Source organism: Caenorhabditis remanei, chromosome III (assembly GCF_010183535.1).
Source record: "Caenorhabditis remanei strain PX506 chromosome III, whole genome shotgun sequence".
NCBI classification, from domain to species: Eukaryota; Metazoa; Nematoda; class Chromadorea; order Rhabditida; family Rhabditidae; genus Caenorhabditis; species Caenorhabditis remanei.
Window position 1 is genome coordinate 15906841 of NC_071330.1, and position 16822 is coordinate 15923662.

A 16822-nucleotide genomic window follows, 5' to 3' on the forward strand; every position below is an offset into this window, starting at 1 on the left:
ACGGGAAAGTTCTGAAATGGGACAGTTCTGAAAAACAAAAGTTCTAGAGTGAAATAATGCTAGAACGGGAAAGTTCTGAAATGATCAGATAACCAAAAAACTAAATTTCCAACTAATTACCCAACCAAAAACTTGACTCTTATCCCCGCTCCAAATCTATCCACCTGAATCCTTGCCTTCACTCCATCATCCCTTTGAATCTCGAATTGTCCGATGATAACATCCACAAACTCCCACAAATGAGTCACATACGATGTCCTGAACTCCCGATAGCTCTCCTTTGGCACTACAGTATACTGAACTCCTACGAATATCTGCTCCAGATAGTTGCTCTCATCGAATTCTGTCTTGAAGAGCAAGACGCTGAAGACTTCCAGGTTGCGATTAGTGCTCATTGAGCTCCAGCTCCTGAGAAGTTGGTTGACACCTCCAAGCGACAAATCGGCGGGAGATATCTCAATAACCTTGCAATTCATTCTGAGCAATGCCTGGATATCAAATTGACGTCCACATTTGAAGTAGTCCAAGTCGCGTGAGACCAGAGCATCTATCATGTCATTACGTAATGACTTGCTTCCGAATGTCAGCTCTCGAACATCCGGGAACTCGTTGAACACCTCCCTGGCATGCTCGTATCCAGTGTCTTGTACTCCTACACCAATGATTTCCATTCCTTGGAATAATTGTTGAATGGATTGCATCTTATACTGGCCAGAGCCTCCTTGGAAGAACAACTTGATCTTATTGCACCTCAACACGTCAGAAATATGGACGACCCATTCCTTGAGACTAAACTCCGGCTTCGCCTCCGCCAACTTTTGTTTCCAAAAGTCTTTCACTTTTTCAGGCTTCTCTTCTGACAATTCAACATCTCCATCATCCGTTCTTTCCGGCAAACGCATCTCAATTGTGTCTTCCAAATTGCAGCCGATTTGGATCTTGAGATCGTCTAAGAAGAACTCGAGGTATTCGACGCGGCGTGGTAGGGATTTGATGAGTTTCTTGGCGTTTTCGGAGAGAAGGGAGTAGCGGATTCTGGAAAAATAAACATTTTAAAGTTTAAAGATTTTGAGATTGTTTAAGATCCGCTAAAATCGACTAATATTGCCTAAAAATTGGTAAAATCCTGCAATTTTGTTATTTTTGTGATTTTCTTGTTATTTTGCTGATTCATTTTACTGGTCAGATCGTCAAAAACCGGCAGTTTTTATTAATTTTGAGTCAAAGTTGACCACTGATTCAAAAAATAGGGTAACTGCTCTGAAAAAGCAGTTTTTGACGGAAATTCCGGAAAAAATTTTGTTTAGGTTTTAGCTTAAAAATCAGTAAAAATCGTCCGGTTTTTGTCAAAAAAAATCATAAAAATTGAACAAAATAGCGAATTTTCAAAGAAACCGTCACAAAAATTGAGGACAGAAGCTCAACAATTCTCAACAATTCTGAACTGAATTTACAGTAGCAAAATAGAGTGATTTTTGAGGTGTCCTCAAAATGACCATAATTCTCTAGGGAGTGTCCGTACAAAAAAGTTGTCAACTACAAAAGTTCTACCTTTGTTCTGTATTATTTACACATAATTTACTTTGTGGGGCAATCAGTGATACCGTAACACCCTCTGATAATTTTCAACTAAAAATACCTATTTTTATACATTGGTACTGTATGTATACTAATTTACTAAAAACTTCTTGTGTAATTCCTTAAAATTGATAAAAACGGTTCACAACTGCCTGAAATAAAAAAAAAGCAGTTTTTGAGGGGATTTCCTGTAAAAACCTTATTTTCCCAGAATTTAGCTTAAAAAAGATGTAAAAATCGTCGGCTTTTCGTCATAAAACCATAAAAAATTTTCAAAAACGCGTCAGAGGTACGCCAGGATCAGGAAAGTGCTCTGAACGTGGCGTTTTTGACAAAATGTACAGTTTATTTTTAATAAATTCAGTTTGATAATCTGAAAAATTCGTAAGTTTTCAGTCGAATTTGACCGATATAGACTCAAAAACGCGACAGAGGTGCGCCAGTTATTGGAAAAAATGGAATTTTTAGTAAAAATTGAATTCCGAGGGATTCAGCTCAAAAATCTTTAAAATTGTCGTTTTTTTTTAAATCAAAAAACCATCAAAATTGGTCGAATTTGACCAATTTTGCTCATTTTCAAAAGCGCGTCAGAGGTACGCCAGTCATCAGGGAAAACGTTGCCGCTTTTGACTTAGGAAAACTAATTTAAAAATCTGTAAAATTTTCTATTTTGTCAAATTTGACCAATTCTGAATTTTATTTTTTTAGTTTTTGACACCAGGGTGCTCCACCGGCGATAAAATCGAAGAAAAACCGGTTTTTTTCAACCGGTGAAAATCGTTTCTTCAATCGGTTAATTTCAACCGGTTTTTCAAAAACAAAAACCGATTTAAAACCGAACAAAAATCGGAAGAAATCGATTTTCTTCGATTTTGTTTTGACAAAAAACCGTTCGGTTTCGGTTTTCATCGGTTTAGAAACCGGTTAAAAAACCGATTATTCTTCGATTTTTACCGATTTTTTCCGATCTTCATCGGTTTTTTTTAAAAGTTCAAGCTCTACAGTAGTTTGTCACGTTTCAATAACGTCACATGTTTTTTCTATTTTTATAGAAAATTTGCACAAAAATGAGAAATTATTAATTTTAACATAAAATCTAAATTGAGAACAGTGCAAAATATAATAGAAACGTGACAAACTACTGTAGAACTTGAACTTTAAGAAAAAAGCCGATGAAAATCGGTAAAAATCGGTAAAAATCGAAGAATAATCGGGTTTTTAACCGGTTTCTAAACCGATGAAAACCGAAACCGAACGGTTTTTTGTCAAAACAAAATCGAAGAAAATCGATTTTTTCCGATTTTTCCCCGGAGAAAATTCGATTTATTTTTCTAAAAACCGACGAATATTTTAACCGATTTTCTTACCAATAACCGATTTAAATCGGTTTTGAAGTATCGGTGGAGCACCCTGTTTGACACATTTCTATAGGTTTCGAGCAGTTTTTTGCTTAAATCAATTGAGTTTTGGCTTTTTCTAGCTTTCATGAACAATTCGCAGCTATTTTGACGGTTTTCATAGAGTTCCAGGCAAATACGGTAGAATTTGTAAGAAAATACAAGATTAAAGGTTATCCGGTACTTCTGACCAATGTCTGACGAGTTTTCAAAGCATTTCCACTAAAAAAACTTCAAATTTCTGTATTTCATTAAAAAATTGGTCAAAAATGCAGGGTAATCTTACAAAATATCTCTTTAGTTTTAAAATTTGCGAGAAATCGATAATTTCAAGCAAAAAAACCGCATAAAAAGAATTAAATTTATCGAAAACTCCTTGTTCCTTACTAAAAATTAGCTGAAGTTTAGAAACTCTATCGTAAAATTCAGAAAATTATGCCTAAAATTCTCAAAATTGATCTCAGCCTCGTCTAAACCTCATTTTCTCTCATTTTTTCTCAAAAACCCAAAAAAAAACTCACTTCTCACTAGTTGACATGGTCCATACAACAAGTTTTTGTCCCAGATATGGTAATTGTAGAAGTGGAAACTCGGCATCAGGTGCAGCAGCCATTGAGGTCGACCTTAAAGCAAAAAGTTTCAATTAGAGGAACAAAAAAGACACAAATGGAGAAAAAAGCGGGGAAAGAATTCGAATATTTCTTGTGGTGTGAGTATACTGCGTCTACTATTTATACTGTTTTCCGTGGTGTCCTCCTCGCGGTCAGTTCTTTGTTGTACTAAGATGATACAAGGTGACGGGGAGAGAACAAAGAAAAATATTGGCGGTAATTGCTCATAAAAGAAAAACCGCAAAGATGAGTAACAAGGGGTTTTTAATGAAAATTCCATCAAAAACGTCGGTTTTAAAAAATTTTCCAATTACTGGCGCACCTCTGTCGCGTGTTTGAGTCTATATTGGTCGAATTCGACTGAAAACTTGCGAATTATCGAACTAAATTTATTAAAAATAAACTTTTTTCGAACATTCTGTCAAAAACGCCACTTTCAGAGCATTTTCCTGATCCTGGCGTACCTCTGACGCGTTTTTGAAAAATTTTGATGGTTTTTTGACGAAAATCCAACGATTTTTTCTGATTTTTTAACTAAATCCTGAGAAAATAATGTTTTTACCGGAAATTCCGTCAAAACCTGTTTTAGGCAGTTGTCAACCGTTTTTATCAATTTTAAGGAATTACACAAGAAGTTTTTAGTAAACTAGTATACCGTAAAAACTGTAATAGAAGCGCCCCTTTATTAGAGACGCCCCTCTAATAGAGGCGCACCCTAAAAGGCGTTTTGAATAATAGTGGCGCACCCTCTAATAGAGGCGCCCCCTTAATATGTTCGAAATATTTTACCTGGATTTCAATAATTACTTTTCGAAGTTCGTGAAAAAAACAAAATAAAACCCTTTTTTTCGTTCGAAGTACTGCAAAGTTTGGGGTTTTTGTGTAATTTTGTCAGAGAAAATTTTAGTTTGGTTAAAAATTGATGAATTAAAAGTTTAAAAAAATAGCCAAACGAACAGGTTCAAAAATAGAGGCGCACCCTCTATTAGAGGCGCCCCTGTAATAGAGGCGCACATTCGGAAGGGGGTTGAAAAATAGAGGCGCATGCGCCTATATTACAGTTTTTACGGTACATACAGTACCGTGCAGTCTTTTTTAGTTGAAAATGACCGTTACGGTATCACTAATTGATCCACAAAGTAAATTATGTGTAAACCATACAGATCAAAAGTAGACCTTCATTTTTGTAGTTGACAACGTTTTTGTACGGACACTCCCTAGAGAGTTATGGTCATTCGAATGAAGTTTATAAATAAAAATCGAAACAAATTTTTTACTAATAAGGTGGATGGGAAACCGGGGGACAGCTAACAAGTATACGAATAAGGTGCAAAGAGAATGGGAGGTCAAACAATCTACAAATAAGGATTTGGCGAAGGGAGATAGTAGATGGTGATGAGTCATCGGCTTCTATATGGATTTTAGATGAAAAGAAGACGGTCAGATGCAGGAGATGGAGGATCAGTCCTGAAAAAAACTTATATCGATAATTCTGAAGTAAAGACGGAAAAGGAAATTAGTTTTGACAGTATGAAACTTACGGCAATGAGATAAAGTTAATTAATATTGAAGGTATACAGTACCCTTTGGTAATTAGCTTTTTCTTATTCAGCAACTGAAAATAGGTTGGTTTTAATGGTAATCGTAAATATAATTTGGAACTTTAAAATTGTAGATGTTCATTTTTCCCGTGAGCTTTGCATTGATTTGATTATAAACTAGGTATCAATTATTTTTAGGTACAGAATCGGTATCATTTTGAATAAGCGTTGGAAAAATAACAGAAAATGACAAAGTGTAAAAATTCCGTGCTTGGCATTCTAGAAGTTGTCTATTTATTTCCAGATTTGTCACGGGCCGGGCCGGGCCGGGCCAAAATCAGGAAAAATCTCGGCCCGGCCCGATTTTTGACAAGTCTGTTTATTGCAAATTCATTAAAATTCAAAAAATATTGTAATTTCACTAAAAATTATTCACCAAAACCATTTCTTAATTTGCTAGCAATTAATTTTAAAATTTCAATCGGTGTCCACTCAAAACTCTATCCGGAACCAAAGTTTTCAAATAAATAGCGATTTTTGGGGTAAAAGTATTTAAAAATTGTAGATTTTTAGGTTACTTGATATGTAGAACCCGATAAAAACAGGCAAAAAAAGATTCAAAAAGGTTTGACCACTATGGGGATCGAACTCCCGACCTTTTAAACCATACGGATTCTACCTTAACCACTCTGCCAAAACTAAAACAAATTTTTCGAAAAATCGTGATATTTGGGGTAAAAAAAACCAAAAAATTACGAATTTCTGAGTTATTTTATATGTGGAAGTCGGAAAATTTGGACTCTGGAAAGGTTTCAGTCACCACAAGGAGTCCAGCCACTGGGTCAGAACCCAAACTTTTCTAAAAATCGCTATTTTTAAGTGAAAAAATTCAAAATTTTCAGATTTCTAGGTTATTTTTTATGTCAGGAAAGTTGACTTTATGAAATTACATACTCTGAAAAAATCTAAAACTCTCACCAAATAAACTGTCTTGATTGTGCTTCTCCAAGTATCTGGACCTTGCATCCAGAAGTGCGTCTCTTGGAATTTTACTGAAAAAAAAAAACATTAATACATAAATTCTTATCAAAAAATGAAATTACCGTCGTTCTCATAAAAGATTCCAGTGTCGAGCAACACGAAGAGCATGAAGAAGTAGAAAAACTGGAAATAAAACTAAAATTTTTTAAAACTCACAGTATTTTTAAATCTTACCACAAAAGCGAGTGTCTTGAGAGCCTCGTGGTTGACCATGGCGCTAAAAATAAGAAAATGTTAATAAAACTGATGTCTTTTCGAAAAATGAATGTACATGACACAAAAAAGGAAAAAAAGAGTACTAAATTATGCTATGCCTTTGTGAATTTTTGATATCTCGAACATTTCTGGTGTGAAAAAGTGAAAGGGGGGAGGTAATGTGGACTAAGGGGAGCAAAGATATGGCAACAAAACGGGGTGTCATGTGAGAACAAGAGGGGATATGAGAAAAGTATACATTTACATTGTTAGATATAGACGTGTGTGACTCATGCTGGAATTTTGGGGCTGCAAAGTTAGATAGAGTAGGAGGTGACTCACTTGGTGTCTTACAGAGTTGTCCGGAATCCGGATTCCGGATTACGAAATTCCGGAATTCCGGGTTTTTTTGGACATTCCGGTTCCGAATTCCGGATTCCGGAAATGAAAATTTCCATTCCAATTCCGGATTCCGGATTCCAGTTCCTTGAATTTTTTTTCCGAAATCCTGAAGTTTAAATTTTAAATTTTTTGAGTTTAAAAGACAACTATAGTACTTCTTTTTCGGTTTTGAACCTCAAAAGTAGTTTAAAACTTTATTTATCATTAAAAACTCTCGAAAAAAAATGACTTGGCCATGCAAATTTTTCGAATCATTCCGAATTCCGGATTCCAAAATTCCGGGTTATTTCCTCATTCCGGTTTCGGATTCCGGATTCCGGATTTCGAAAATTTGATTCCGTACAACTCTGGTGTCTTACCTCAAAAAATATTTTATTATTTGGGAGGTATCGAAGTGGGAAATTCGAAAATTTTACTAATTTTAGATTTATTTGACAGCATTTGACTAAAAAAGTTGCAATTTAATTGTTTGAAATTTTTTTTTTGGTTAAAATGCCTGTAATCATAGGAGAAAAAACATTTCTAGTCCATTTTTTTCTATTTCCCAGATTCTTTTTCGAAAATTGTTGGTTTTTGAAGAAAAGTTTCTTTGTTGAAATTTCTAGTCTATTTAACTATTTTCAGTTGGTCTTTTGGCGCCTGTTAGCCCATTTTTGATGAATATCGAAGGAATGAGATAATGCAACCATTTTCAGCTCAATTTTCAGCGCAAAATCAGCAATTTTAAGATTGAGAAACATAAAATATAGTTTTTAGTAAGATTTACAGCAAAAGAGAAACCATTTTCAAACTAAATTTTTCAGTTGCTGCTCAAATTCAAAATCTGAGGTGTCTTGACCATCCTTCAAGTGTTTTTTCTGTCAAAATTCCTATATTCCTGAAATGAGGGGCTTGAGGGGCTGGGCCCAGGCCGAAACGCCCGGGACCAGGCGCCTCATTTGGCAAGTATGAATATGTATTCAAACTCCAGACCGTAAAATAGTGTGAGCTTTTCTATTTTTTGAAAGTAATAGTGACAGAGTTGAGCAAAAATCTGCTTGCTGTCTTTCGACTAGCGGATTCACTTTAAATGTTTTTTTACAGCAAAGCTATCAGTTTTTACCAAAAAAGAAAACAAAATTTGAAACAAATTCAACCATTTTTAGGACTTTTTACAACAAAATAAGCCTAAATGAAGTATTATTCCGCCTTCTGCCTTCCATACTTACAAACCGGGCCGAAACGGGCTGACACGAGCCGGCAAACTCAATATTATGAGTTTAAAAATATATCAAAATGTAGATCCTGACGAGTTCTATGTCCATGATCTACTACGGTCCGGATGTCTATTCGTTAATGTGCCGCGGGCCGGGCTAAAAAGGCTTTTTTGACAATTTTCGCGTTTTTTGACACTTTTTCGCAGCACATTAACGAATAGCCATTAGGCCCGTAGTGGGTCGTGGACATAGAACTCGTTGAGATCTACATTTTGGTATATTTTTGAGCTCATAATATTCATTTTGACGCGAGTTACGGGCCGGCCCGTTTCGGCCCGGTTTGCAGTAGTAGGCTGCCTTCTGCCATTTCAAAACCGCATTCCGTTTTCCGCATATTTCAGCTATTTTCCATTTGTTTCCACATATTTTTGTTCTGTGAGCTCTCCATATTTCCCTTCAGGTACATTTCCCCGTAGTCTCCTCCCCACTTCACCTATTCGCTTGCTTAATCTCTATATCTTTTTTGTTACGTAATCTCTTCATAGATTTCTTTTTTTTGTTGTTTTTCACATGATCTCTCTCACGCGATGTTTGTAGTTGTAGTTGCACTCAGCCATATCAATAACAACACGGCTCAAAGAGCATGTACTCATTTTTATGTACGTGATCTTACGTTCCCAGTTTTAATATTGATTTTTCCTTTAAGCTCTGCCTCCAAATAACTTATAAACAATTTAGGTCATGATTATTTTCAAAGTGCTTCTTATCGCCTTCTTCATCTTCTACACAATATGGCTGTTCCGGCAACTGCATTTCGGAAGTGAGTGATACATAATAGAAGTATGAAAACTAAAAAGGTCATGTGCTCAGTTTGGAGTTATGGGATGTGACCTATATCATTTAAAAGCTGAGAAAACGCTGATTCCAAATATAAATTCAATTTTGCCCTATTTAAGAAAAACAAGGTCAAGGTCGGAAACACAGGGGAATATTACCTTTTTAATACGCATTTTTCCAAACGTTGGCCTTATTTTTCTTGAATACCAGGCGTCGAGGGCAAAAACTTAATATATATTTGGAGTCAGCATTTTCTTAGCTTCCCAATGATATAGGTCACGGTCACCTAGAGGCCTTCCCTAGTTAATTGCCAAACGTCTCAGTTTCAAAACGCCCCGTGACCATTTAAATAAATTAATTGGGTATTTACAGACAATTCTCCCAGTTCCCAATACAAAAGTGCAATGGACAACATACTGTATGCATGGGAACCTCCTTGATTTAAGCCAAGCAAACCTCATAATCACTAAAAGCTTCCTTTTATTCACCTATTTTTGTACTGTGTCCACGACAATCATCCAATAAACTAATTTATTCAATTTTATTAAGATTATTTTGTTAATAAACTTTGTGAAATCAAAAAAATGGGTTGTGTCTTATGAAGTTTCAAAATTTCCAGGAAATTTAAAGGTACAGGATTAATACATTCGTGATTGGCTTCCTAGGGAAGGCCTCAGGTGTCATTGGAAAGCTGAGAAAACGCTGATTCCAAATATAAATGCAGTTTTTTTTGTTTTTAAATTTTTTTTTGCAATTTTCGAGTGTTAAAAAGGTATCTGTTTTTTCCGAACTTTGTCCTTGTTTTTCTTGAATACCAGGCCTCGAGGGCAAAAACTAAATTTATATTTAAAATCATCGTTTTCTCAGCTTTCTTATGATACAGGTCACGGTCCATAACTCCACGGTCCGCTGGAGGCCTTCTCTACTCTATGTTCAGGCTACTGTAACTATAAGTTGATGTATTTCAAAAAAAAAACCCCTCAAATCTCATAAAATCTCATTTATTTTTTTCTCATCATATTGTTGCCATTTTGCTCTCCCTCTCTCGAATCCATTTACGTAATCATCTTCCCCCATTTCCTCTCTCTCTCTCGAATTGTTGCCAAATCGAAAATTCTATTATTATATTCCTCTTCCCTAAGCTCCGCCCCCTTTTCTAGAATCCTCTTTCAACCTCATAAAGTTAGAAAGTCAGAATCGCTATCTACCTCACGACGATGCCAACTATTATAATTATTGCCAAAATTGTGCTCCTCTTCACGCTCATCATCATCCCCTGGTACTGGGTGTATGATCATTCGAAGAAGCGTGAGTGATCTTGATTATTAACATAATTAGGCAATTAACTTAACTCTTTTCCAGTCAGCAGTCATCCACTCTACCATCGCCACCCGCTCTACAAGCCGAGGTCACAGACAACGTGGTTCTAATTGATTTGCTGTGATTAAGTTTATTTCATTTTTTTTGGAATAAACGTTGTTAATGAAAAATGTGTTCTGTTTTGCTTTTTAAGGTTTTTGGTGGGATTTTTAAAGGCATTTTTGAAATGTTTATGTCTTTAAAGTCAATTTTCAGAAAACTACAGACAGAATTCAGGATTAGTGGGAATTTCAGAACCCGGTCACAGGGGAAAGAGCAGTTTTTTTTTAAAATGCAGACATTCACAAACATTTTAGTAATTTTTGGGTCTCATCACGAAGTTCTACGCATCGGAGGTATACTGTAGTAAGAAATGCTAGTTTTTATTATTATAAAGCTACATTTCCTTCCACTTCCGCTAGTTTGCAGGTGATGTTGTAGTCGTTTGTCGTATCAATACTAACAACAAATCCCATGTAATCTTTTTGATATCATCATGACAGAAACATACAAAATGATAGAATAAATGAAGAATGTACGTGTTGCTACAGTACACCCATAATAGAACAACACTCCAAATGTCTATCGAAACCAACATTCTGACAAGGTATATTTTTGAAGACGCGGATTTCAAACAATCTATAAATTTGGTCATAGGTACTTTCGACTACATGGAATTTATTTCTGCAGTCAAAACCGGCCGAATGAGCTCTCAAAATTTTCATATGGGCAGTTTGGAATTCCATGTATAAAAAACTTGAAGTTTGAGAGCTCATATCTCACTAGGGTGACCTATATCATTGAAAAGCTGAGACTTGTTTCCCGTTTTTCTCGAACACCAGACCTCGAGGGCAAAAACTGAATATATATTTGAAATCAGAGTTTTCTCAGCTTTCCAATGATATAGGTCACGACCCATAACTCCGCACTGACTCGGTGACCTTCCCTGATATGAAAAGTTTGAGAGCTCATAACTCGGCTCGCAGATTCATTTAGCCCGGTTTGATGACAAAAGTGGACTCCCCGTAGTCAAAAGTACCTATGATCAAATTTATAGACTGTTTGAAAACCGCGTCTCTAAAAAATTCGCTTGTGAGATAGCTACATCAATTCTAATAGAGATCTTACGGTTTGTAGTATGATGAAATTAACTATGTCAGAATATTGTCATAACTATACTCACTTAAGCCGTACCTTGAGAATGGTATTGAATTATCTATTCAGATAAGATTTCATACTGTAGATTACACAATTTCTTGGTGTTTTCTTGATGTTAAATTTGATTCTAATTTTAGGCCCGTCCCTTAACCACCACAGAATTTTCTAGCAGTTGTGTGGGATCTAACTCTTGTTTTGTGGGCGGAGCATAAATTTTAATTAAGATTAAAAAAACCTTTTCCAGATGGCTACCGTACTAGTTTTGATAGATCGCCACTTTGTGAATTACATAAAATACAAAAAAAGGATTTATGAATACTATACTTTTAATCTTGTTAACTTTTTTGGATGCTTATTATCCCCACTCCCTTTCTCGGAATTTTCTCCTTGAATACATTTTTTTATTAGAATTTTTTTGCTTTCTTTTGTTATGTTGCCATTTTCTAATCCCCTTTTTAAATCATCGTTCCATTATATCTTATCACCACCTAACCTTTGCTCCACCCCCTTTTCTGGAATCTTTTCTAGAATCCTAACTATTCTACCTTTTGAAATCCACTTCCACAATGATCGGTCTCAAAATTTTGATAGTTGTCGTCTCGATCCCATTCTGGGTCGTCTTTGTGAGTGACCTTTTTTTCTTGATTTAGTTCTGAAAATATGACATTTTAAAGTTTTTTTGTTTCAGTTGATCCATGTCACGGACACTCTCACCGACCGCTACCATCACCTCGATATCATCTGCAAACCGTCTGGAATCTGCGTTTTTCCATGAATCTGTTTTGGTTTTGAATAAAAATCATGTCTACGGTTTTCAGATTGACAATTTGTAGCCTGTTGTGTCACGAGAATAACGATTTCAGAATTGCCTCAAATGTAAAGAAAAAACTGAAATTAGTCTCTTATATAATTTTTATTCATAATTATAATGAACAGATATATCGATCCAATTAATAATGATAAATTTTTAAATTTCATAAATATTGATATTTAGAATTATCTAGGGACGTTCATGGACTCGGTCTGGAGTTATGGGTCGTGACCTATATCATTTGAAAGCTTAGAAAACGCTGATTCCAAATATATATTCAGTTTTTACTCTCGAGGCCTGGTATTCAAGAAAAACAAGGTTAAAGTTTGGAAAAATGCCAATTGTTTCCTTTTTGTTTAAAAAATGTTCCTGAAAATTTCAAAGATTAGTTTGGAGACACTTACCGGTTCTTTTCAATATTCGAAATTGACCCCCGATACCCATTGAAATAATAATAATATGCGTATTTGATATATTCAAAATAAAAAGTTCCCACATTTTTTCTCACGTCAGAATGTAGACTCAGTAGTAATTTTGAACAGAGTCTGCATTTTGTCGTCAGACAAAATGTTGCAACTTTTGTGTTGATAATATAAGAATCCAATCCAACAAGCCTGAGGACGTCAAGAATGATAAGAAATATCATAGAAAAGATATGGGACAACAGAGAAAAAAATATCATCAGATTATCGCAACAAAATCTTTTTTTCAAATAAACTGAAAAAGTCATATGACCGGAAGAATCCAATCAACGGATAACAAGAAGGGATTTCGAGAAATTGAAGGATTAGGTGGTGATATAGAGAAGATGGGGATGAAGTAGAGTGGAGTAGAATAGAAGAGAATGGGTTGGGATAAGGAAAAAAGGGGGTTACACTATACAAATAAAAAAAATATCTTTCAGAGGAAAAAAACACCTTAAATACATAGTTTTATCATACAACTATGTACAGTACCGGACAAAAAGGTTATCAACTTGGGCTGTGGAAAATGACCATGAGATTGTGCCATAGTAATTCTGAATGTCACACCATGAAAATTTTTAATGAATCATATAGATTGAACGTAGAGCTCAATTTTTGGAGTGGACAACTTTTTTGAATAATATTAAAAAAATACGATTTACCGTTTTTCTAGTTTAAAGAAATTTCCGATATACAGTATCGGACAAAAAGGTATCAACTTTGGCTGTTTTCAGTGGAAAATGACCAACTTTGAGATTGTACCGTAGTAATTCTGAATGTCACACTATGAAAATTTTTAATGAATCATATAGATTGAACGTAGTGCTCCATTTTTGTTTTCCTATCTCATATCTATTTCTCATTTAATCCTTTTCCCAGTTCTCCCTTCTTTTTTCTGCTCAAATTCATTCCAAATTTCAACTTTTTCTGCCACTTCCTGAAATAAGTAAGCTCTCTTCTTTCTCAACGCTATTTCTATTCTTACATGACGTTTCTTGTCGACATATTCCTTCTTTTTGCATTTTGGTGCTTCTTTCTTCTTTTTTTATGTACTGGAGGATTCTCGGGAAAAAGCCTTAGAAATTTCAGCTAATCGCTATTTTTGAGGTATCAATTAACCTGATTTTTTCTGTCGGATCGGTTTTTTCAATTATATTTAAAAATATGATAAAAATTATTGGATTCTTGTTATAAATCGTGTTTTCCCGTCTTCCCGCATGACATAATATGATCTGCTCTTTTTTTAATATGTACTACTTCACTGGCTCATTTCCTTAATCCCCTTCTCAACTCACATGATATCGGATTCGTTGTCTCTGACGTTTTTTTCTATATATTTTGAGTAGTCAACGTTTCAGAAACTCTTTCGTCATGGTCAAAGTTGTTTTCCTTCAATTTGTCATTTATTTCAGTTTATTTGAGTTTGATAAAATCTATGACTTTCCATATCTTGTTGAGATTACTGGAATAAGCCCGAATTCTGTATCGGGCGGTGTATTTTCCTAAATTTTTAGATTTTTCAATTATAACCTTCCCAAAGCTCAGTTTCGTAACAATATTAAAGGTATAGGTTATATCCATATGCGCTAAAACATGACAATAGCTACAAATCCATACTAAACTTTTCTAATTTTGGCTCACGCAGAACAAGCTTAACCATAGAAAAAGTTTGACGGCTCATAACTCTGTTCACTGAAGGATTTTGCAAATTTTTATTTCAAATTTGGAATTAACGGACTTGAAAGTGTCAGGGGCCAAATTTTTGAGTCTTGTAAAACGTTACAGCGCTATAAATTAATATTTAAGTTAATTGAGTTATAATTATAGAGCTCATAATTATTTTTTGTCGGATTTTGGTCAAATCCCACGGTTTTCAGCCCAAATATACGTACCAACATGTCTAAACCCATTTTTTTGAAAACATCACTTTTAAAATAATTACACCTTTGATATATTTCTCGAAATTATAACATGACATAATATATTCTGCTCTTTCTTAATACTACTCCACTAGTATATTTCCTTAATCCCTTTTTCGTCTTCTCACATGACATATCCCTTCTTTAGACACGCCCCATCTCAAGAGTTTTCATTCATATTTAATATCTCTTACTCTTTTTTTTTCTTTTTTCCTCTTTATTTTCCAGTTGCTCTATTGAAACTATACCAATTTTCAGCAATGGAATACTCACATTACGCTGTAATACTTCTCTCCATTATTTGTTTTTATATCCTATACGCATTGGAAAAGGGCAATACGTATGCTAATATAATTTTGGTAAGCACTTGAAAATAATTGGTAGTTTCGAAAAAAAAGTGTTGCAGGATCCACTGGTTGACTATTATTTTAAACCAGGTGAGTGAGTTTTGCATTCATTAAATAATTTTTGCAGTTTTATAGTCAAAAATTCGTCCAAAAATGTCCAATATCAAATTTTTGTAATATTTCAAAATATTAGACGGTATTTTGTTACATGTTCAACAATTATTGAGTAAGGGACAGTCGGAATAAGGGTTGACTAAGAGCAAATTTTTTGGTGATTCTGAATTTGTAGTCGGTTTTTGCATTAATCGTCCACGAGAAAAGTTATACACGCTTTTGTTAGAATCTGGTTGAAAGTGGGCATCTTCAGAAGTTTTAGATTAGGTTTTCTAGAATTTTCAGTCTTATATGTGTTGATAAAGGTATAAACTAGATTTTGACAAAGTCTTGTGGCAAAACAGTGATTTGGAACCAATTAGTGACTGAACAATTCCTAAAAACAGTTTTTGCTGATCTAAATGTTGTCAAAAATTTGATTAAACCGGGTAAATCCCGTATAAAACAACTTGGAAAATGTTTCATGAACGTGAATAACGTTTCTCACCGACCCCCGTTGCAAAAACTGATTACAGATTCAGAATCAGCTTAAAATTTGTTATTACAACTGCGTTTCACCAAAACTTAAAAACCTTGCGTGAGAAATTACTACGGTGGGACGAAATTGTAAGAACTCTGATCCGATAATACCAACCTACAGTACCTGTCAATTGTCTGTCACCCAAAATTCAAAAACTACCAATTTTCCGTTGCTAAGATCTCTAAGTATGAGTATACGCGCTCTACCCCGATTTTCTTTAGTTTCGGTAAAGCGCGTTTTCAAATAGTCCGATTTCCTTCTCAGATATATTCACGGAATTTTTTTCGGAAACTGAGTATTTGGACTTCCGAAATCCGTGAGCACACTGCACCTATAATATATTGATACCAGTCTTCAATCCTGCATCCCCCTACAAATTATACTGTCTACACTAACCCAATCCTCCTAATGTATTATCGATATTAAAAAAATTTTTAAAATCTGATTTTTTACCTTTTCTGAAACCTTTTAAACCTATTTTCGCAAAACCCGATTCCAGATTCAGAATCAGTGTAAAATTTGCTACCATTCTCTAGTATACCTACTGTATCTCCGTCAGTTGTTACCCAAAATTACACCAAATTTTTCCGAATTTCCGATTTTCTGTAATTACAGCGCGGTTGTAAGAAGCGTGTCACCTTAATACAATCATGACTAGCTTATAAAATTGTGAGCTTATTTTCAGCGCATTTGACAGCGCCGGAGGGACCTCCATGAGTACACAACACCTGTCTCCAATTCTGGACCATCTCCTCCTTCGAAATCCCTCAATTTTCTTTAGTTGCCCCTAATTATCTATTATTTATAACTAATCTGAAATAAAACCAGATCTTTTTTATCTATTTAAAACAATAAAGAACACCATGTTTTTTTATTCAAATTAAATAACAAGTTTATTAATAAAAAATATATCAGATGCATTTCCACAGTGGGAAAGTTTCAAAATTAATTTTAACAATTTTAACTACAAAGTCTCATAGCATATGCAGGCTTAGATGCCTGGGGGAGTAACAACTACATATGAATAGTTCCAGAGTTGGAATAACTATATTTTAAATAATAAATAACTATATTCTCTGAAATAAGTATTGTTTATGAAAATAGATAAAAACCAACTTACACTTTAAAAAATTGAGGAAGTCGTAGGTGAAGGTTACAACAAAAAAAAATATATATATATATATATAAATCTCTGAAACAAAAAAAAGTTTTCATGATTTAAAAAAAAACTTGCTTAAACCTTACATTGCATGCACTTTGTTTGTCGATGATCTTCTTCTAAATAAAGGAATTTTCTAAACAAAATGTTTTGAATGTTTCTGAAATGTATAT

At 34.5% G+C, this 16822-nt stretch overlaps 2 protein-coding genes across 2 annotated transcripts; both read right to left on the bottom strand.

Moving 5' to 3' along the window:
- Positions 1-116: 116 nt before the first annotated feature.
- On the bottom strand, positions 117-3588 carry GCK72_011567 (uncharacterized protein; the record flags this gene model as incomplete). The annotated part of the gene is made up of 2 exons (XM_053728540.1): positions 117-1035; positions 3497-3588. The coding sequence occupies 2 exons, from the start codon at positions 3586-3588 to the stop codon at positions 117-119; spliced, it is 1011 nt and encodes a 336-aa protein (XP_053588117.1).
- Positions 3589-5007: 1419 nt separating this feature from the next.
- GCK72_011568 (uncharacterized protein) lies at positions 5008-6381 on the bottom strand (the record flags this gene model as incomplete). Its single annotated transcript, XM_053728541.1, has 5 exons — positions 5008-5053; positions 5128-5201; positions 6106-6179; positions 6231-6291; positions 6343-6381. 5 exons carry the CDS (start codon positions 6379-6381, stop codon positions 5008-5010), a joined length of 294 nt encoding a protein of 97 aa, XP_053588118.1.
- Positions 6382-16822: the final 10441 nt, after the last annotated feature.